Source organism: Hyperolius riggenbachi, chromosome 3, assembly GCF_040937935.1.
Source record: "Hyperolius riggenbachi isolate aHypRig1 chromosome 3, aHypRig1.pri, whole genome shotgun sequence".
Taxonomy (NCBI): domain Eukaryota; kingdom Metazoa; phylum Chordata; class Amphibia; order Anura; family Hyperoliidae; genus Hyperolius; species Hyperolius riggenbachi.
Genome location: NC_090648.1, coordinates 509955707 through 509979291, shown reverse-complemented (window position 1 = coordinate 509979291; position 23585 = coordinate 509955707). Strand labels below are relative to the sequence as shown.

Here is a 23585-nt window from a genome sequence, read left to right as displayed (position 1 = left end):
TGACCGGAAGAGCATTTGAGAACTGACAGGAAGAGCATTTGAGAACTGACAGGAAGAGCATTTGAGAACTGACAGGAAGAGCATTTGAGAACTGACAGGAAGTGCACTTGAGAACTGACAGGAAGTGCACTTGAGAACTGACAGGAAGTACATTTGAGAACTGACAGGAAGTACATTTGATAACTGACAGGAAGTACATTTGATTGGCCAAGTTTTAAGCTGTACACCATTTGAGTGAAATTTGCCAGCAAGCCTAAATTATTAGCCTCTCACTAACCACCTCCTCTACCATACCTTTATTTATCACCTCAACTATTAAGAGAGACAACTCGTGAGAAAACATACACAAATAAGGAGAGGAGGAACTTCACTGAATATAAGTGAACCACTTCAGGCCCTTTAAGGACCAGAGGCTGCTGGCACAAAAAAACAGGAATCGCCGACGTCACGTCACACAGAATGCCGCTCTCATCGATGTCCCATTGCGTATTTTTACAACGTCTGGATGCTGAACAGCCTTTTTGATGCAGAGCTTCCTTTTGAAGTGCAAGATAAATATGCAAAGACCAAACGCCCAATTTTATGGAAAACCGTCATCACTAAATAATAATATATCTGCTAGTCCAGAAGAATTGGCTAGCAAACCGTTTGGGTGTGATGACCTGATCACATGGGTGATTGTTATATACATAGTGTGTATGTCAGGAAGCGATATGACGTCTGTGGCGAGCTTACTTTATTAAGTCGGCTGATCTCGCGCTCCTGGTACTCGCGCTGCTTGCTGGTGGAGGTCAGTTGGTCGTGCAGAAACTTGCTCTTCTGTTTTAAATCTCGTATGTCGGACTCCAGCTTCTGGATTTGGGCCTGCAAACAAAAAAGACACAAAAGCTTCTATATTGGCACTCCCGAGTCAAATCGCTCTTCACAGTTTTATCTACCTGAGGAAGCGTGTGGATGGCCACGAAACGTGTTGTTCAGTGTTTTTGAATAAATTATTTTTGTATGTTATCTTAGTCCTTAATGTGAAGTAGAGGGAAGGAGCATGCCTTCCTTAGTTACGCGTGTAACTTTAAATGCGGTAGGTCCTGTAAAGTATCATGACTGCGATACTTCACTAGCGGACGTTACTATGTTACTTAAAGCGGTATTGTCACCATAAAAATCAAATTTCAACAGCAACTGGTCTGAGTGTATTAAGTGATAAAGATGCTAACCCTGCATTCAAAACTTTTTTCTGCTGTTATGGTTTGGAGTTATCGCATACAGTGCCAAAAAGTTGAATGCTGGGAGTTCTTTTGAATGCTGGGAGTTCTTTTTATCTATAATATATTCCTCCTCTTCCATTAATTTCCCTGCCTAGCTGATCACTTGTTTACAAGCAAGGCTGAGGTGGCTCAGTGATTGGATGTGTAAATAAAAAAAGACTCTGGGAGGAGGGCAGCTAATGAATACACAATGAGCAAGAGAAGGGAGGGGGGGAAAACAAGAGTCAGGGAGGATATGATGTCAGCATTAGCTTGGCAAAATGGCCACTGCCTAGAATAGGATTTTCTGCTTTTCCTTTATAAAATTCACAGGAATCATTACGTGGATAGCACAATACATCTGTTATGTAAGTAGAAGTAGTATTTATCTATTTATATATGTGTTTTTATGTCTAGGTTAGCATGGGTGTCGCTTGTTCTTTAACATAGTTTAGTAATGGCTGCAATACTTCTCAGGAACGCCCAAATTTAAATTTGCGCGTGTTACTATGTAAGCAAAGTGCATAACTAAGGAAGGCACTCTCCTTACATGGCAACGAGCGCTGCTCTGTAAGGAAGACATAGTGGCTGCTTCTTTCCATTAAAGGGAACCTGAACGGAGAAGGATATGGATTTTTCTCTAATACTTTTAGCCATAGCCCCTGAACAAGCATGCAGCAGATCAGGTGCTCTGACTGAAGTCAGACTGGATTAGCTGCATGCTTGTTTCAGGTGTGTGATTCAGCCACTACTGCAGCTAAAGAGATCAGCAGGACTGCCAGGCAACTGGTAAGGTTTAAAAGGAAACATCCATATCCCCTCAGTTAAGGTTCCCTTTAAGCTGCACTGCTTTAGCACCACAGCTTAATGAATCAAGCTCAATTTCATCAACTACTTTACATCCCCCCCCCCTCCCCCCAAACGGGCCAACTGATAAGACCAAACCTCCTCCCCACCACCTGTTGCTCTCCTGGCGCCATACCAACTCAAGTCCAGAGAATCGAGGTTCCCAAGGCCTAGGACAACAAGTCAGACCACAGTTTAAATCCGATTATACTTACATGTTGAAAGATTACCCAGCAAGCCCATGGTGAACTAGAACTCCCAGGAGTGTGTGAGGGGCCACAAAGGACCAAAAAGCCCTCTTACTAAAATGTTATGGAAAACAAAAGATTGCTTTCTTAAAACAGAAGGTATTTGTGATTATTCAGATTGGAGTAAGCATATGACGTGTCCCATAGTGCATCACTGCTGGATAAGAAAATCATCCTTTGTTGTCCCTGAAAGCTAGCCACACCTCCAAAATCGCTCAGTAATCTGTAACTCCTGAGGTTTCTAGTCCTACTCCAGCCACATTAAACCATGCCATGCACTGATGAGGCTTAACCAATCCGGAACAGTCTGTATGCATGTTGGATTAGTGAGGCCAAGTACAATTAACAAGCTGACACATCATTGCATTCCAGTGGTTCTGGAGGTGTGGCTAGCTTTCAGGGACATCAAAGGATGATTTGCATATTCAGCAGTGATGCATTGTGGGGGACATCATATGCTCACTCCAACCTGAATAATCACAGATACCTTCTGTTTTAAGAAGGCAGATTTCTGTTTTACTTGTTGTGATCCTATGCGATATTTCCAGTTTTTCAATTTGAGTGACAACAATAAGCGGCATCTACACCTTACATGATTCCAAGAGCTCTGAGTGTCCCCCGAATGCTGCTCTTTAAAGCAAACCTGAAGTGAAAATAAACCTATGAGATAATGATATGTATGTGTAGTACAGATAAGAAATAGAACATGGGTAGTACAAGTGGGCCTGAACTCTTGCACAGACAGGAAATCCTCACAAGTTTGCCTCAGGCAGCAAAAAGTCTAGAACTGGCCCTGAGCTTATCTGCCTTATCTGCTGTGGCAGTCATGTGACAATAGGTCTGCTTCCATGAAAGCAGGAAGTAGACACACTGCAGATTTATTGCAGGATTTCTATCAGTTGTATCAAAGAAGTGTTTTTCTTTAAAGGATACCTCAACTGACATGTGACATGATGAGATAGACATGGGTATGTACAGTGCCAAGCACACAAATAACTATGTTGTGTTCCTTTTTTTCTTTCTCTATCTTTAAGAGTTAAATATCAGGTATGTAAGTGGCTGACTGAGTCCTGACTCAGACAGGAAGTGACTACAGTGTTACCTTCACTGATAAGAAATTCCTCTTTTTATCTCTTTCTTGCCCTCAGAAGCCATTTTATGCTAGGAAAGTATTTTATAGTTGGAATTTCTTATCAGTGAGGGTCACACTGTAGTCACTTCCTGTCTAAATCAGGACTGAGTCAGCCACTTACATACCTGATATTTAACTCTTTCAGGCACAAAAAGAAGAAAAGGAACACAGCCTAGTTATTTGTGTGCTTGGCACTGTACATACACATGTCTATCTCATCATGTCACATGTCAGTTGAGGTATCCTTTAAAGAGACTCTGATGTCTCGCTAAAATCCCATTTTTACTCAACTAACTTCATTAGCCCTAATGCCCTACCTAAAACGCAGCATCCCCGCGGTTGAAATCGCTATAAAAGCCCCCTGGAATCCCTGGGGGGAGATTTGGGCAGCGCTTCCTGTAGAGGCAGAGCTTTGGGCTGTAGCTTTGCCTCTACTCCCGTCAATTGGCGCTGATTGTCACCTCTCTCGGCCCTCTCAGTCTTCTTTCACTGAGAGGGGCGGGGAGAGGCGGCGATCAGCGCAGATTGACGAGAATGGAGGCAGAGCTACAGCCCAAAGCTCTGCCTCCCCCAGCAGCAAAATCTACGACCAAGAAAGTCGTGGCTTTTTGTCCTGGGATTTGGGGGATTTTATCACGATTTCAGCCGTGGGGATGCGGCGTTTTAGGTAGGGCATTAGGGCTAATGAAGTTAGTTAAGTAAAAATGTGATTTTAGCGAGACCTCAGAGTCTCTTTAAAGGGAACCAGAGATGAACGATCTCTGAAAAATGAAAAGATGTCATACATACCTGGGGCTTCCTCCAGCCCCATAAGCCTGGATCGCTCCCACGCTGCCGTCCTCCGCTGCCTCTATCGCCGGTACCGGTTCCCGTCACGTCTGCCGGACGCAACCAGTTGTACGCATGCACAAGGGGCTCCCTCCGGCTCTGTACGCATGCACCTGCACAGTACGGAGGGAGCGCACTTGCGTCGACTGGCTCGACTGGCCGAAAAGACTGGACCCGGTACCGGCGGACAGAGGCAGCGGAGGAGGGCGGCGTGGGAGCGATCCAGGCTTATGGGGCTGGAGGAAGCCCCAGGTATGTATAAAACTGGTAAGTAGTTCGTCTCTGGGTCTCTTTAAAGGAGAACTGTAGTGAGAGGTATATGGAAGCAGCCATATTTCTTTCCTTTTAAGCAATACCAGTTGCCCGGCAGCCCTGCTGGTCTATTTATCTGCAGTAGTGTCTGAATCACACCAGAAACAATCATGCAGCTAATCTTGTCATATTTGTAAAAATTGTCAGAAACACCTGATATGCTGCATGCTTATTCAGGGCCTATGGCTGAAAGTATTAGAGGCAGAGGATCAGCAGGATAGCCAGGTAACTGGTATTGCTTAAATGGAAACAAATATGGCAGCCTCCATATACCTCTCACTACAGTTCTCATTTAAAGGTTATTATGCTGTTGCATGTCTTTTACAGCTGAGAGGAGCTTGTTTTGAGTTCAGCAGCAGCAGTCCCGCTGCTGCTTAGTGCAAGTGTGTGTTCCATAGGAAATACATTTGCACCCTCTGCTGGCTAAAGTGCAGTACTGCATGCTGGCATGCTCCTTGTGTACTTCTGCTAGGATTGTGCTGGTTTACTTCAAATCTGCTCTGGACAGATTCACCTCCTGCTCTGCTGACTGTTCTGCTCAAACTTACAGTTTCCCTCCTGTCTGTGCACATCTTAAAGTGAACTTGAAGTGAGAGGGATATGGAGGCTGCCATATGTATTTCCTTATAAACAATACCAGTTGCCTGGCAGCCCGCTAGTCTATTTTGCTGCAGTAGTGTCTTAATCACACACCAGAAACAAGCATGCAGCTAATCCTGTCAGATCTGACAATAATGTCAGGAACACCTGATCTGCTGCATTCTTGTTGAGGGGCTATGGCTAATAGTATTAGAGGCAGAGGATCAACAGGACAGCCAGGCAACTGGTATTGCTCACGGGCGTAGCAATAGCTATAGCAGCCATAGCAACTGCTATGGGGCCCGGGAGCAGAGGGGGCCCAGGTGGTACTGGATGTGTTTACTATTAACTTTCCTTTGTTTCTCCACCCTCTGACTTTGTCACTTAGCCCAAGGACTGTACACAGTGTACACAAGGCCAGATTTGTACTCTTTACTGCCCAAGGCCAATGTCACCAGCCACCCCTCCAGTATAGGTAGCTAGCTGATCCCTCCCCCTTTCCCTCCAGTATAGGTAACCAGATAATCCCTCCCCCTTTTCCTCCAGTATAGGTAGCTAGCTGATCCCTCCCCCTTTCCCTCCAGTATAGGTAGCCAGATGACCCCTCCACCCCTTTCCCTGGCAGCAGAGTACCATGGTCAGGCACTTGCCTGATTTCCCTGCATTGAAGCATTTGCAAGCTTGCAAATGCTGCATAAATTTAGCCTGCTGCTTTGGTGCCCTCGCTCCTGTGGTGCCCTAGGCCATGGCCAAGTGGCCTTGCCCTAAATCCGGCCCTGAGTGTACATTGTGCGGGAATGTAAATTGCCCAGTCAATAGGGTAGGGGCAGGTGGTGGCATCGCTCAAGAGCGCCTAGGATGGAGGGCCCTATGAAAATGTTGCTATGGGGCCCGTACAATTTCTAGCTACGCCACTGGTATTGCTTAAGAGGAAATAAATATGGCAGCCTCCATGTCACTCTCACTTCGGGATCACTGGAAGCCCCACTAAACCACAAAAGTGAACAATTAAAAAAAAAAAAAAAAAGATAGTAAGGCAGGGCATTGTATATATTATACAATACAGTTTTGTTTTTTAATTTTTCATTTTTTAGAGCTCAAAGTAAGCCTGGACCAATACAAGCACAAGCATTTATACTTACCTAGGGCTTCCTCCAGCCCCCTGAGGTTTCCGTTTCCTCCGTGTCGGTCCGGTCCGTTCTTTTGCTGTTGAGTTTGCAGTCAGGCCGTGTTGTTGCAGCCACTGCGCATGTGCAGTCTCTGTGGTGCGCAGCACCCGATCCCGAGCGTTCTGCGCAAACGCAGTTACAGTGTTTGTCTTCTGTGCATGCGCAGAACATTCCCGGCTACAGGAGTGCGATCGGGGGAGCTGCCGGCGGTAACCCCACATGTGCTGTGTCCACTGCCTGACATTGGCAACACTGAGGGGACCAGGGGGACAGTAAGACTGCAGGGAGCTGGAAGAAGTCCAGGAAAGTATAAATTCTTGTGCTTGTATTGTTGTCTCTGACACACTTTAATACAATGCATTTAAAAAGGAACCTGAGGTGAGGGGGGTATGGAGGCTGACATGTTTATTTCCTTTTAAATAATGCACATTGCCTGGCTGTCCTCCTAATACTTTAAGCCAGAGACCTGAACAAGCATGCAGCAGATGAAATATCTATGACAAATCCGACAAGATGAGCTGCATGCTTGTTTCAGGTGTGCGATTTAGACCCTACTGACCAGAAAGATCAGCAGGACTGCCAGGCAACTGGTATTGCTTAAAAGGAAATAAATATGGCAGCTTCCATAGATCTCACACCTCAAGTTCCTTTTCAGTTCCAAGATTTTTAAAACGGAGAAAAAAAACAAAAAAACAACAAAAAGTTATCTGTCTCTTAGCCAGAATGTAAGCACCATTCTTCCTCAGCCTCGATCTACCGATCCTCTGCGGAGTCTCCCTTTATTGCTGCTGATTACTGGCTATAGAATAAGCAAGAATGCCGAGATCAGAAGAAGCAGAAATAACTGCCTCACGTTCTATAAACTTTCATCACGCTGTGATTAATTTCTCTTGTACGCCGAAGAAAAGCCGTCTCTATGGCAACACATCTGTACTCCGCACCTAAAAGCCATCGCATGCAGGCCTTCACAAAGGACGGAGGAAGAGGAGTATGGAGGGTGCTGCTACCGCCTCGCCACTTACCCGCCGCTGTGCTACGCCTGCACATTTACACCTTTCACTGCCTGACAGTTCTTCAACTGCCAATATTATAGTTATTTGTATGTATATAGAGCTGACATCTTCTGCAGCACATGACAGGGTACATAGTCATGTCACTTACTGTCCTCAGAGGAGCTCACAATTTAATCCCTACCATTGTCATAGCCTAATGTCCACAATTTAATCCCTACCATTGTCATAGCCTAATGTCCTACCATATTATTATTATGTATTTATATAGCACTGACATCTCCTGCAGCACATTACAGAGTACATAGTCATGTCACTGACTGTCCTCAGAGGAGCTCACAATCTAATCCTACCATAGTCATAGTGTAATGTCCTACCATATTATTATTATGTATTTATATAGCACTGACATCTTCTGCAGCACTGTACAGAGTACATAGTCATGTCACTGACTGTCCTCAGAGGAGCTCACACTCTAATCCTACCATAGTTATAGTCTAATGTCCTACTATCAGAGCCGGATTAAGGCTAAATGGGGCCCTAAGCAAAGTAACTGATTTGGGCCCCCCCATCATGTCGTAATAGAATCAGAAGATGCAGCTGCACAGCAATATGTCGCACACACCAGGCAGCCGAGCTACTGGTTGCTATGGGCAACAGCATGCTTTCCTCTGTGGGTGCACAATGCAGGGAATAGCAGCGGCAAAATGCAGAGTGAGAGATGAATGGCTGGGACATTTGCACTCAGGGGCTGGGGCACCCCTGTGAAGAGGGCGCCAGATATCACAGCAGCAGCACTTTACCCCTGCATCTTCAGCCTGGCAATAGCAGAAAGCTCTGGACACCGCCAAACCTGAAGCCGTTCCCCAGACAGAATTACATAACCACTCCCACCACCGAACAACCAATTTCCTCCCAAACTAGACAGTCACCATGCAGCCTCCATCCCAGTGAATACGATAGTCCAGCAGAGAAGGCAGCCGCAGTGGGGGAGAATGACAGCACCAGATGAATCACATTCACCTATTGCGATCCAAGCAATAGAGGTCCCGTCATCCGGAGCCCATCTGTCTCCTCTAGAGTGCTGCCGCTCTGTTACTACTACTATTACTACTTCCTACTTCATGTCTGATCTGAGAATCAGGAAGTTCAGAGCGAGCGGCTGCACTGTAGAAGAGACAGATGGGTTTCAGATGACGGGATCTCTATTGCTTGGATCATGGATAGGTGAGTGAGCGTTTGCCATCTGCTGCTATCATTCTTGCTGCAGCTGTGGTTCTCTGTGGGAAAGGAGGGTGGAGTGGGCAGCGGCAGAGCGCACAGTAGCAGGAGGGGGACCTAGGAGGAGAGCCTGGCTCTGAAGACAATCAGCAGCGCACGGCATCATTTGACAAGACAAGACAAATAACATTTATATCGCGCTTTTCTCCTGGTGGACTCAAAGCGCCAGAGCTGCAGCCACTAGGACGCGCCCTATAGGCAGTAGCAGTGTTAGAGAGACTTGCCTACGGTCTCCTACTGAATAGGTGCTGGCTTACTGAACAGGCAGAGCTGAGATTCGAACCCTGGTCTCCTGTGTCAGCGGCAGAGCCCTTAAAGGGACTCCAAGCAGTGCCTGTGGATATGCCTTTAAGCATACCCACAACTAATTCATTACATCCGCACACCTACCAGCATGATGTTTGTAATTATATCCCCCTGGGTTCCTTATATTTCATTGCATTGTGCTGAATCGAGCTGCCAACTTTGGAGAAAAGTCGTCCTGTGGCCGTGATTTCGATCGTGAAAATATCAAAAACAACTAAACTAAAAGGCATAGAGCAGCCGTTTATATATCATTGGAAAGAGGAGAAAAAGAGCTTTAAAATGATATGCATCTTTCCATAGTTACTGCACTGCTCAGAGTCCCTTTAACCATTATACCATCCAGCCACCGCTGACTTTGGAGAAAAGTCGTCCTGTGGCCGCGATTTCGATCGCGAAAATATCGAAAACTAAAAGGCATAGAGCAGCTGTTTATATATCATTGGAAAGAGGAGAAAGAGAGCTTTAAAATGATATGAATCTTTCCATAGTTACTGCACTGCTCAGAGTCCCTTTAACCATTATACCATCCAGCCACCGCTGACTTTGGAGAAAAGTCGTCCTGTGGCCGCGATTTTAATCGCGAAAATATCGAAAACTAAAAAGCATAGAGCAGCTGTTTATATATCATTGGAAAGAGGAGAAAGAGAGCTTTAAAATGATATGAATCTTTCCATAGCTACTGCACTGCTCAGAGTCCCTTTAACCATTATACCATCCAGCCACCGCTGACTTTGGAGAAAAGTCGTCCTGTGGCCGCAATTTCAATCGTGAAAATATCGAAAACTAAAAGGCATAGAGCAGCCGTTTAGATATCATTGGAAAGAGGAGAAAGAGAGCTTTAAAATGATATGCATCTTTCCATAGTTACTGCACTGCTCAGAGTCCCTTTAACCATTATACCATCCAGCCACCGCTGACAGGATGGCAAGGGCTGGTTTATGTGCTAATGGGGCCCCTTTGACTCTGAATGGGGCCCCAAGCGACTGCTTTTGTTGCCTGGTCGGTAATCCGGCCCTGCCTACTATATTATTATTATGTATTCTTCTGCAGCACTAGATCTGCATGATTACTGTTAAGAGTCAATTTATGATAATGGTGAAGTTCTCCTTTAAGTATATAGTTTATGGTTTACCTCTTTCTCCTCTATTTTGTCTCTAGCCAGAAGGAGCTTGCGATCAAAGTCTCTCTGCTTGCGGTCTCTCTCTGCCTCCTGCTCGCTCTCATGTTTTGTGGCTTGGGCGATCTTCTGACGCAGAGATGTGATCTGTACGGATGCAGCCAATATGGTGAAAAAGACAATATAAAAGGCAACAGATGTTTTCAAGAGCTAGCCACAACATAACAACAAACAAGCAGGAGAAAAACTAAACAAAACAAAAATCCCAAACAAATAAAGAAACAAAGCACCTATACATCATGTAATGCCCTCTGACAACAAAACAATACTGCCAGTTCATACACACAGGGCTGGGCAGAGGCGAGAGAGGCTCCAGCCTCAGGGCTCAGTGTAGGAGGGGGCGCAGGGTGGGCCGAGGCAGAGGCGAGAGAGGCTCCAGCCTCAGGGCTCAGTGTAGGAGGGGGCGTAAGGTGGGCCGAGGCAGAGGTGAGAGAGGCTCCAGCCTCAGGGCGCAGTGTAGGAGGGGGGTGCAGGGCGGGGCAGAGGTAAGAGAGGCTCCAGCCTCAGGGCGCAGTGTAGGAGGGGGTGCAGGGAATGGCCGAGGCAGAGGTGAGAGAGGCTCCAGCCTCAGGGCTCAGTGTAGGAGGGGGCGCAGGGTGGGCCGAGGCAGAGGCGAGAGAGGCTCCAGCCTCAGGGCGCAGTGTAGGAGGGGGTACACAACTCACTCAGCTTTCATTCCACTATTGTGTTTGAAGCAGAGAGGAATAAGAAAAGGGGATACATGGCAGTGACTGCAAGCCAGATAACTAGAGATTAAGGTGTTGGGGAGGTTGTGGGCTCTGTGGCCCTCTGTCTAATAGCAATCAGTGTGTGACGGCTGGGGTGGGAGGGATGAAGGGGCGCACTTTGGTGTCTCAGCCTCGGGTGCTGGAGGACCTTGTCCCGGCTCTGATGCACATCTGCCTGCAACTATATGCTATGTAGAAGTAACAACAACAAAACATTTGTAAAGCACTTTTCTCCAATAGGACCAAAGCACATAAGCTTGCCTCAGATCGGTGCTTAGTGATGTGTACAGGGGAGAAAATTATGTGATCAAAAATACCAGACTAAACTGATGGCTTTTCAGTTTTGATTTGAACACCTCCAGGATTGGATCAGTCTTGATTGGGTGTGGCAAGGCGTTCCAAAGAGTAGGGACAGCATGACAGTAGGCTCTGGCTCCAAAGCCTCTGGCTCCAAATAACCTACTAGTCAATGAGCACAGTATTTTTGCTTAAAGTGAACAGAGCACCATTTTTACCACCCAGGGCATCTCAATAGCACATAAAAAAAAATGCATTCCAACAATATGTCTCATTATTAAAATAAACTCCCATTTACTCTTTATTTTACATTCAAAGTAGTTTTATTAGCCTACTTCAGCAGGCCTGCCCGTCCGTCCCGGCCGAAGAGATTTCAGGAAGCTAATTGTTTTACTGTAGTCATTACCAAGATATAAACAATACCTTTTCATCAACAGAGCTGCGTGGGCAATTAGGACAGTTTCTTCAAAGAGACTATCTACAGTGAAAGTGTCAAGATAGCATCTCTAACTTCTATAAATAAGAACTGTGAGAAGGGGAGGGGACAAGACAGCTTTTATGCCAGGAGAAACTCCAGTAAAAGAAAGGGTGCTTAGTTCCCTTTAAAGACTGGTGTGCAGCCGGAAACTGTTCTAGGCCAGCGTCTGTTACTGTGATGTACGGAAGATACAAGCTCTGTGATTGGGACGCTGTCTTTTAGCCTGTAAGATCAGTGACAAGCGGGTTATTTGATGGACTTTGGGAACCTGTGGTTACCCATCTACTGCCTGTAGCGTGCACTGGCGTGTCACAATAAGCTTTTTGTACGCTATGAAGCTCTTTTGCAATAAATGCAAGAGAATATTTTTGCAAGGTTAATCGGCTTGTGCTGGTTTCTTGTATATTGTTTCTTGCACTGAAACACATCCACGACTATAATTACTAGGCAATGCCCGGTGGTGTTGATCCAGGGATTTTATCTGATTGACATCTGGAGTCGGGAAGGAATTTTTTTTCGCTTTTGGGGCTAATTGGACCATGCCTTGTAAGGGTTTTTCACCTTCCTCTGGATCAACAGGGATATGTGAGGGAGCAGGCAGGTGTTGTACCTTATTTATCGGTTGAACTTTATGGACATTTGTCTATTTTTAACCCGAAAAACTCTGTACCCATGTTCATTGTTGTGTGCAGAAGCTGAAGGCCACACCCAGAGGGGGCAGAGAGAAGGGAATCTTATCGAAAGGCTCCATCTCAACTCTCTACACACCAAACTCATTCAAACTTTATAGAACAGGTGTAGTGAGGCAGTACTTTCATTTGGCATTTAACGTTTCGATGTCCATCTTTTTGCTTTGCGAATTTAAAAAAGTTCATTTTTCCAACTAAAAACGGTCATTTTCCAAATAAAAACGATAAAACACACCTTTGCCGCATACAATGTTTCCAAGTAAACGACTTTTGTGAATGCGCATGTTCAGTGTTTACCAATTTTGTACGGTAAATAAAACACACGTCTTAACATTTCCGTAAGCAATAAAGCTTTGTGAATTCAGCCTATGGTCCCCCACTAACTCCTACAGAGCCTGGAGGAAGCCGCGGCTTTTTCAACAACAGTTGACGCTGAGGGATCACGAGTGTGGAGTAGTCACATGACCACATCTGCAACACTAAAACAAGATGGAGGTGTTATAATTTTTTGAGGCTACTATTGGGTATCAATGGGTAGAGGGTATCTGGTTCATTTTACTTCTCCAAAGTGTTAGTACCGGCGCTAGCTTAAGATGGGTATGGCCCTTTAAATGGATATCACCTCGGTGCTGCTCTGTAAACTGGGTGGTGCCAGTATGCTAAAAATGGGGAACACAAAGGGAAAACGGAGCGCTCCGATGGTGCGTTACCACTTTTAATAATTTAACACGCTTAAAATCAATGCACTTACAATGTATGTGCAAGGAATGCACATTTAAGAGGCCACCAGCGAGTCCCCTCTGCGTCCTGTGCCTGGCCAGGGCTAAAAGGGTCCGTGCGGATGGTGGGCAGGTATGGAGGAGGACAACCGCCGGCTCACGATCCTCTCGGCAAGCCGTCTGACGTCACTACGCGTTTCGGCGCTTAACCACGCCTTCTTCGGGTCAACCCGAAGAAGGCGTGGTTAAGCGCCGAAACGCGTAGTGACGTCAGACGGCTTGCCGAGAGGATCGTGAGCCGGCGGCTGTTAGCCCTGGCCAGGCACAGGACGCAGAGGGGACTCGCTGGTGGCCTCTTAAATGTGCATTCCTTGCACATACATTGTAAGGGCATTGATTTTAAGCGTGTTAAATTATTAAAAGTGGTAACGCACCATCGGAGCGCTCCGTTTTCCCTTTGTGTTCCTCATTTTACTTCTCACCAGAATTCAACCTCCGAAAGTGATTCTGGTATCAGAGTTTATCTGCTGTGATTAGGACGAGAGACGTGGATTTCCGTGCCCATGAGCCAATAAAGGTTTATGTTAATTTAACACCGTGATAAGGCTGAAAACTGAAACCCAATCAGGATGAAGGAAGCCTGGGAAAGCAGCTAATGTCAGATTATGGTGTAATCTATGTCCTAACAGAGTATAAAATGAAGCAGAAGCTGTGATGGTAGAGAACTACTTCCGAGAAGGCTGCAAGGTTCATATGTGTATTAGAAGGGGGGGGGGGGGTGCTGCAGGGTCAGGGCTGGTTCATACAGGCTTCGGCTGAGCTTCTGCTCTGAGTCTTGTTCAAACGCTGTGGGTTTGTTTTTAAGAATGTCAGCGTTTAACAAGCTAAGCTTTTAATGGCTTTTGAAGGCTTCTAATGGCTTTCCGGAGAACGTTGCGTTTTCTGGGCTTTTGCAGGAAGTATATGGAAAGTCTGGGCTATTATGGGCTTTCAGTGGCTTTTGCTGGCTTTCAAGCGCCTTCTAGAAGCTGCATGTTGCTTTTGAGACGAGGCGCTGGGAACAACTGCCAGGCCTGCAAAGCTTGTACTAAACGCTTCCATTCACCTGCATGGGAGGGTCGGTAGATCCCTAAAAAGGTTACTTTTAAAATGCTGCGTTTAACGCCAGCAAGACATTCATGTGACCCAGCCCTATAGCTGCCTGGGGTGCAGCGGCTGCTTATCTAGAAGTCACTTTTCAGAATATCAAACTCGCAGTTCCCAAGAAGTTTCTCAGGTAGTAAACACAAAGTTATACATTTTGGAGTCTTAGGGCTGGTTCACTGGGACGCTTGGAGGCGTTTACCGCCAAGTGTTCAGGACTCGTTGGCAAAACGCTCCCATTGGGAGCGTTTAGCATCGCGCGGTTACCGGCGATTATGCAAACGCGGCATTCCGATACCGATTTAACGCGTTGTTTCGGCCGGCCCTAGAAGCCGCATGCGACGTCCAGAGTCACCTAGCTGCCGCGGCTTCATGTCCCCTTGCGGGGACGAGAAACGCCAATCGCGACGGGAAGCTGACGATCGCCGTACCGCCGCCCCCCGAACGAGACGGCACAGGACGACGACGCCTGCCGTTCGTGTGAACCACCCCTTAAAGAGACCCAGACGAAGATGATACTAAATTTATAAATACCTGGGACTTCCTCCAGCCCCATAAGCCTGGATCGCTCCCACGCCGCCGTCCTCCGCTGCCCCTGTTCACCGGTACCGGGTCCCGTAATTTCGGCAGTCGACGCAAGCGCAGTGCGCTCCCTCCGTACTGTGCAGGCGCATGTGTACAAAGCCGGAGGGAGCCCCTGCGCATGCGTACAACTGGTCGCGTTCGGCGGAAGTGACGGGACTTGGTACCGGCAATAGAGGCAGCAGAGGACGGCGGTGTGGGAGCGATCCAGGCTTATGGGGCTGGAGGAAGCGCCAGGTATGTATAACATCTTTATTCATTTTTCAGCTACCCTTCGTCTCTGGTTCCCTTTAAGATTGTGAAGCCTACATGAAAAAAGAAAAAAAAAAAAACAGGTGCTTACCTAAGGAGAGGGTCCCATAGAGCATTCCTGTTCCTCTACTCGCCTCCTGCGGGGGAACCAGAGGATGAGAAGAGGAACGGGAAGGCTCTGTAGGACCCAGAGCCTCCTCTCTCCTTAGGTAAGTATTGTTCTGTAGATTTACTATAACAGACAGCTACAAATTGATGTAAACGGATGAGACAGAGGCACCAATCAGATTAAAATAAGTTAAAACAGTAAAAACAGGAGGAAGGCACCACGCTTGTTATAAGCAGCAGCTGCTCCTGTTTTCGCTGCCTGAAGAAGTAGGCCAAGAACCGCGTCACAATTTTTGGGATTATATGATAAAAGAATGTTGATGATAGTATCTTGGTGAATCTTCTATGGGGAGGCAAGTTTTTCTCCCCCCTGTTTCTACTATTTTAATTTATTTTAACCTACACCTATTTTTCCTAATTCTACAGACAGCGTCATCTTAATCCCCCGATGGTATGACTTTAAATTTCCCTCACGCCTGACACACACACACACACACACACACACACACACACACACACACACACACACACACACACACACACACACACACACACACACACACTATATTATATATATACTAGCTGATTGCCCAGCGTTGCCCGGGTATGTATTTGGCTGGTGTTGGCTCCACCTACTTTTTCTAACCCTTACTCACTGACCAAGTTTGTGAGCTTTTCAGTCTTTGGTATCAATAATTTGCATTGAAATGAAACAAATCTGAATGGCTGTGTGTGGCTCCACCCCCTTTTCTGAATTTGAACCCCAGTCACCCAATAACCAACTGTACCAGGTTTGAGGCCTGTGCCATTAACAGTTCAAGAATGGTAGCAATTAAATATTCCCTTTGAAAAGCAACAGGTGAAGTTTGATTCACTTTTGTAGACTCCACCCACTTTTTTGAATATTAATCCCAGTCACCCAGTGACCAACTGTGCAAAGTTTAAAAACCCTGCCATTAACAGAATGGCTGCAGTTTACATTTTCCCAGTGAAATTTGTATTTGTCTCCACCCACTGATGACCCGGCGTTGCCCGGGTATGTATTTGACTGGTGTTGGCTCCGCCCACTTTCTAACCCTAACACCCAAACAGTCAATGACCAAGTTTGTGAGCTTTGGGGTCCTTGGCATCAATAATTTGTATATTCCCATAGAAATTAAACAAATCAGATAGGCTGTTTGTGGCTCCACCCCTCTCCAGCATTTGAACCCCAGTCACCCAATGACCAACTGTAGCAGGTTTGAGGCATCTGCTATTAACAGTGTAAAAATGGCAGCAATTTAAATATTCCACTTGAAAATCAACAGGGGAATTTTGATTGGCTATTATAGGCTCCACCCACTTCCCTGAATATTAATCTCAGTCACTCAGTGACCATCTGGGCAAAGATTGGGAACCCTGAAATAAACAGTGTAAGAAGGGCTGCAGTTTACACTTTCCCAGTGAATTTTGTTTTTGGCTCCGCCCACTTTTTGTAACCCGGACACAAAGTCACCACTCAATGCCCAAGTTTGTGAGTTTTGGGGTCCATGGCATCAATAATTTGTATTTTCCCATGAAATGAAACAAATCTGATTCACTGTTTGTAGCTCTGTCCCCTTTTCTGAATTTGAACCTCAGTGACCCAATGACCAACTGTACCAGGTATGAGGCTTGTGCCATTAACAGTGCAAGAATGGAAGCAATTTTAATATTCTCCTTGAAAAGCTACATGTGATTTTTGATTGGCATTTTTAGGCTCCACCCACTTTTCTGATTATTAATCCCAGTCACCCAGTAACCAGCTATGCTAAGTTTGAGAACCCTTCTATTAACAGTGAAGAAGGGCTGCAGTTTACAATTTCCCAGAAAAATCTGTTTTTAACTCCACCCACTTTTTGTAACCTGGACACACAGCCACTGACCAAGTTTGTGAGCTTTTGGGTTCCTGGCATCAAAATTGTGCTAATGGAAGCAGTTTATGCAGCAAAGAAATCTGGCTCCGCCCTTTACTGAATTTGAACCCCAAACACTTAACGACCGACTGTAGCAGGTTTGAGGCCTCTGCTATTAACAGTGTGAGAATGGCTGCAGTTTCAATATTCCCCTTGAAAATCAATAGGTGAATGTTGATTGGCTCTCGTAGGCTCCACCTGCTTTTCCTAATATTAATCCTAGTCACCCAGTGACCAACTGTGTGAAGTTTGAGAACCCTGCCATTAACAGTGTAAGAAAAGCTGCAGTTTACATTTCCCCATGTAAAAAGTTAGTTGTTTTTGGCTCCGCCCACTATTTCTAATGTTGACATACAGTCACTTAATGACCAAATTTATGAGCTTTGGTGTCTTTGGCATCAATAAGTTGCATTTTACCATTGAAATCAAACAAATCTGATTGGCTGTATTTGGCCCGCTCCCTTTAGAATTTAAACCCCAGTCTCCCAGTGACTGACTGTAGCAGATGTTAGGCCTCTGCCATTAAGAGTGAATGAATGGCAGCAATGTAAATATTCCCCTTGAAAATCAATAAGTACATTTTGATTGTCTGTTGTAGGCTCCACCCACATTTCTGAATATTCATCCCAGTCACCCAGTGGCCAATTGTGTAAAGTTTGGGAACCCTGCAATGTAAAAAACCCTGCAATGTAAAAAGGGTGAATTTTGATTGGCTGCTGTAGGCTCCACCCACTTTTCTGAATATTAGTCCCAGTCACCCAGTGGCCAACTGTGTCACGTTTGAGAACCCTGCCAATAACAGAATGGCTGAAATCAATCTAACAAATCTGATTGGCTGTTTGTGGCTCCACCCCTTTAGTGATTTTGGACCCCAGTCACCCAATGACTGACTGTATCAGGTTTGAGGCCTCTGCCACTAACAGTGTAAGAATGGTAGCAATGTGAATATTCCCCTTGAAAATCAATAAGTACATTTTGATTGGCTGTTGTAGGCTCCACCTACATTTCTGAATATTCATCCCAGTCACCCAGTGGCCAATTGTGTAAAGTTTGGGAACCCTGCAATGTAAAAAATGAAGTTGTTGCCACCGCCCACTTTTTCTAACCTTGACATACTGTCACTCAATTATCAAGTTTATAAGCTTTGGGGTCCTTGGTATCAATACTTTGTATATTCCCATTGAAAAATAAACAAATCTGGCTGTTTGTGGCTCCGCCCCCTTCCTGAATTTGGACCCTAGTCACCCAGTGACCAACTGTACCAGGTTTGAGGCATCTGCTTTTACCAGTATAAGAGAATGGTAGCAGATGAAATATTTCCTTTGAAAATCAACAGGTGAATTTTTATTGGCTGTTGTAGGCTCCACCCACCTTGCAAAATCCTAATCTGTCACCCAATGACCAACTGTGCAAAGTTTGAGAACCCTGCCATTAACGGTGTAAGAATGGCTGCAGTTTATATTTTCCCAGTAAAAGTTGTTTTGGCTCCGCCCACTTTTTGTAACCTTGACACACAGTCACTCAATGACCAAGTTTGTGAGCTTTCTGGTTCCTGGCATCAAAAATGTGTGAATGGAAGCAGTTTATCCACCAAGGAAATCTGATTGGCTGTATGTGGCCCCGCCCCTTTAGTGAATTTGGACCCCAGTCACCCACTGACTGACTGTAGCAAGTTTGAAGTCTCTGCCATTAAAAGTGTAAAAATAGCAGCAGTTTAAATATTCCCCTTGAAAATCAATATGTGAATTTTGATTGGCTGTTGTAGGCTCCACCCATTTTCTTGAATCTTAATCACATTCACCCAGTGACCAAGTGTGCCAAGTTTGAAAACCCTGTGATTAACAGTCTAAGAATGGCTGCAGTTTACATTTTCCCATTTAAGATGAACGGCTGAAATTTGATTGGCTGTTTTATGCTCCTCCCACTTTTCCTGGATTCGTAACCTCGGTCACCAAGTGACCAACTGTGCCAAGTGTGGGGACTCTGGCTTGATTACTGTGAGAATGGCAGCCTTTTACATTTTTTCCATTGACTTGAATGGGTGAAATCTGATTTGCTGTTTGTAGCTCCGCCCAGGTGTGCAAGGGGGGCTGCGAGACACCCAGAACATATCATCCCAGGTAGTAAAGGAATCTGTACTGTGTATACACACACACACACACACACACACACAAACAAACACAAAAACACACAGACCACACACCACACCGTATACACACACACACACACTGTGTGTATGTATATATATATATATACACACACACACACACACACACACACACACACAGACACACACACACACACAAGACACACACACAGACACACACACAGACACACACAGACACAAGACACACACACACAGACACACACACACAGACACACACACACAGACACACACACACACACACACACACAAAAACAGGCCGAGCAAGCGAATGCCAATCCAGCCCCCATTTTTGGAGCACTGATCTAGGTAAGGAAGTAACAGCAAAAACAGATATAACACCAATTACAAATGGTGTGTATTAAAGTGGAACAACAACAATAAATATTGTACCTTCTCTTCGTACTGTAGCTTCATAGTGCGAAACTGCTGATCCCACTGCTTATTCACCTCCAGAAGCTGAAATAAAACGTTCAATAAACAAAGTGAACATCAGTAAGGTCTTATCTACGCCAATCAATCTCTTAAAGGAACCCTTTAAGTGAAAGGAGACCGGAGGCTTGCAACCTTATTTAAAGGAATACTATCGATTCACATATTTTTTGCAGTTGACACAGGAATTGTTTGGGAAGTGCTGCTAAGTACTGGAGTATACATTTTAGTAGCAACTTCTTTGTTTACTGTTATCAAAATACATTCAAAGTTTACTGACACCAAAACGGACGGCTGACTGAGCCATGAGGAGAGGGGAAATTCCCCTCACACTTGATCAGGTAACTATGTGTAGCTCTGTGTGTGACAGAGAAGAGAGCTCCCAACAGCTGCAGCTCCTGTGTCCTGTGTTTCTGACTGACGTGTCTGAAGAGAGCAGAGGAAATGTAACTGATTGTCACAGCTTTTCATACTGTTTTTGCTTTCAGAGTTTGATATGTTTGATATTTGCTTTCTGTAGTCTGATATGCAACTCTGGCTGTGCATTGAAGCAGACACCCCTTCTGCAATTGATTTGTCCCAATATAGCTAAATCCTACCTTCAATAAATTAAAGCTCGTGCCTCTGATATTTAACATGAAAAGTAGGAAAATGTTTACACAGCTACTTAGACATTATTTGTACACTTTCATTTTAGATCACTTGGGTATCGATAGTATTCCTTTAAGGACACCTGAAGTGAGAGGGATATGGAGGCTGCTATATTTATTTTCTTTTAAACAATACCGGTTGCCTGGCTGTCCTGCTGATCTCTTTGGCTGCAGTAGTGGCTGAATCACACACCTGAAACAAACATGCAGCTAACCCCGTCACACTTCAGTCAGAGCACCTGATCTGGATGCTTGTTCAGGGGCTGTGGCTAAAAATATTAGAGGCAGAGGATCAGCAGGACAGCCAGGCAATGTGCATTGTTTTAAAAGGAAATTACATGGCAGCCTCCATACCCCTCTCACCTCAGTTGTCCTTTAAACGTGGCCATACATCTATCGACTTGGTGGCTAATTGACTATCCGATTCGATAATTGTTGAAACGGATCACAAATCGGTGCCACTAAGAGCACCTCCCGATCAACGATGGGACCTATTTTGTGCTGAAAGTGGTCGCACATATCAATCAGTCATGCTATAAGATGTTGGCCATCGTGGTCGATCGGTTGTGCGGTGGTAACAGCGAGCGATATCTGGATTGACAATACCCCTGGTGCTGTACCTGTAATGTCAAATGTGCCCCTCTGGTGTCATACAATTTATCTATCCGTGTCTGCCACTGGCTACGGGCTCCATCTGTATACATGCACTACACATGTTTGCCAGGGTAACGTGGGCATGTGTGTGACGGCGCACGTTCCCCTGTATAGGCTGGCAACCACATGGGGTGAGGGTACACAGATTGTGGACAGAGCCTGGAGCCAGCGGTGGTGGGCGGTGCCAGCCAGGCAACATCATTTTATTTATTTATTTTTTATAGTTGGCAGCCTCCATTCTCTCGCTTTGAGTTCACTTTAAGCCATGTGTGATCTCACCTCCGCCCTCTGATGCTCCAGAACTTTCACCTTCTTCTGTAAGACTCCACTCTGATCCTTGCTTGATGGCTTTTCCAGTAACTTGGCTGCCTAAAAGACCAGATATGATCATTATTCTGGTGTTCTCCTTCTATAAAGTGATGACACACTATCTGCAGCTTGTTTTACTAGTAACAATGACTTGTTGGTTGCAGGGACTGATTTCTGCCAAGGCCCAATAGGCTGTGGCCTAGGGCGCCAGAGGAACAAGGGCAGGCTGTGGGCAGCATGCTGATGCTGGTACTGGCAGTTTAACTGCCCAGATAGTGGCAGTTGGTGCTGTCTAGCAACCTTTTGACCTACCACATTGTTGGCGGGTGTGCTTATAGGTAATGGCAGTTGGCGCTGTCTTTTTTTTTTTTCTTGTCTGCCAGCAGTAGAGATGATTACCTGCTGGATCATTGTGAATCAAAAACCATGAACACATTACATGACGAATATCATTTCTTGATCTCACTTGTATTTTTTAACTTCTCACTGCAATGTATTGATTTATTTTTTTTCTTCTTACTATTAGTTTTCGATAACTCTTTAAACAGGAGTGCACGTCATTTATGCTGGGGATACACAATGAGATTTTTCAGCAGATTTACTGTCTGATCGATCTGCCAATCGCTTTTTCCGATCTTTTTTCTTAGCAATTTCCATTCACTTCTATGAAAAATCGATCAGAAAAACGATTGGAAATGAGATCAGACCTGTCGGAAATTATCTATTGAACCATCTATCTGCCACTATATCTCATGGTGTATTCCCAGCGTTAGAATACCAATACATTCTCTGCTGTGGATAAAGTACAAATAAAATAAATAAATAAAAAGGATTAAAATGGAAGCCATCCTGTACAACAGATTTCCTTACACAGATAATGACACATGAGAACAGGATCAGGGTAATTACACGCATGTCCCGTGTGCTTATCGCTCCTGGCCCACGCTTATCACTTTATATAATGGCAGGGCACTCAAAGAGAGGACAGCAAATTAGATTAAAAATTACATAAACAAACTAGTGTGCTCTAGATGTGGTAATCCCCCCCCCCCCCCAAAAAAAAAAAAAATAGTTCTCCCACATGCAATTAACCATTTCTGCCACCCGGAGGTGATCCTCACGTCCAGGTGGCTGCTCTGCTGCAGTGCCGCGCTTCGTGCCCCCGCGCTGTCCCCCGGTAGCCCTGGGATCAGTGAACGGGAACATGGTTTCCGATCACCGATCCGTATCCCCAGCAGAAAAACCGATGCACTCTCACCAGAGGCTTCAGTCTTTCTGCAAAAAAAAAGGTTCCCCGTCCACCTTGTGCTTCTGGTGATCGAGATGCACAAGGAGAAAAAAAAATAAACTCAAATAGTAAAACTACATCTACATATTTTTTACATTACAATTTACACATATAATAAAATTCAAAATTAACTATTTCCCACACCAAAATATTACCCAAATACAATTTTTAATGGAAACAAAAAATTACAATAAAAAAAACAAAACATAAATAGTTACCTAAGGGTCTGAACTTTTTAAATATGTATGTGAAGAGGGTATACCACAAACATTTTTAAAATTATAAGCTTGTAAATAGTGATGGACGCAAAACGGAAAAAATGCACCTTTATTTCCAAATAAAATATTGGCGCCATACATTGTGATAGGGACAAAATTTAAATGGTGTCATAACCGAGACAAACGGGCAAATAAAATACAAAGGTTTTAATTATGGTAGCCTGGATTATTTTAGAGCTATAATGGACGAAAACTGATAATAATGAATTTTTTCCATTTTTTTCTCATTAATCCTGTTAAAATGCATTGATAAAAAAAAAAATAATTCTTAGCAAAATGTACCACCCAAAGAAAGCCTAATTAGTGGCGGAAAAGACAAGATATAGATTAATAAATTGTGAGAAGTAGTGATAAAGTTATTAGTGAATGAATGGGAGGTAAAAATTGCTCTGATGCATAAGGTGAAAAATCCCAGCGGGCTGAAATGGTTAAAGGACAACTTAAGCCACAGGGATATGGAGGCTGCCATATTTATTTCCTCATCAGCAATACCAGTTGCCTGGCAGCCCTGCTGATCTACTGGCTCTAATACGTTTAGCCATCCGCAGGGCTGCCAGGCAACTGGTATTGTTTAATAGGAAATAAATATGGCAGCCTCCATAGTCTTCTCACTACAGTTGTCCTTTAAATCTTTTGCGACTAGGAATAATTTGGGCCTAGAATAGTACCATCCCCGCCACCTACAAACTAAAAAGACAGTAAGGGCCTTTACACACTGCTGTGCTTGCGCTGAGTTTTTAAAATCGCA

The 23585-nt window shown here is 44.8% G+C and overlaps 1 protein-coding gene across 3 annotated transcripts in view; it reads right to left on the bottom strand.

Annotated features, from left to right (window-relative positions):
* Positions 1 to 23585, bottom strand: part of TNIP1 (TNFAIP3 interacting protein 1) — a 167037-nt gene that overhangs the window by 28371 nt on the left and 115081 nt on the right. For all 3 annotated transcript variants that reach the window (XM_068278378.1, XM_068278376.1, XM_068278377.1), the window contains exons 9-12: positions 21242 to 21331; positions 19620 to 19685; positions 10088 to 10219; positions 736 to 864 (exon numbers count right to left, since the gene is read on the bottom strand). In XM_068278378.1, the coding sequence (XP_068134479.1) occupies positions 736 to 864; positions 10088 to 10219; positions 19620 to 19685; positions 21242 to 21331 (417 nt within the window). The remainder of the gene's footprint in view (positions 1 to 735; positions 865 to 10087; positions 10220 to 19619; positions 19686 to 21241; positions 21332 to 23585) is intronic.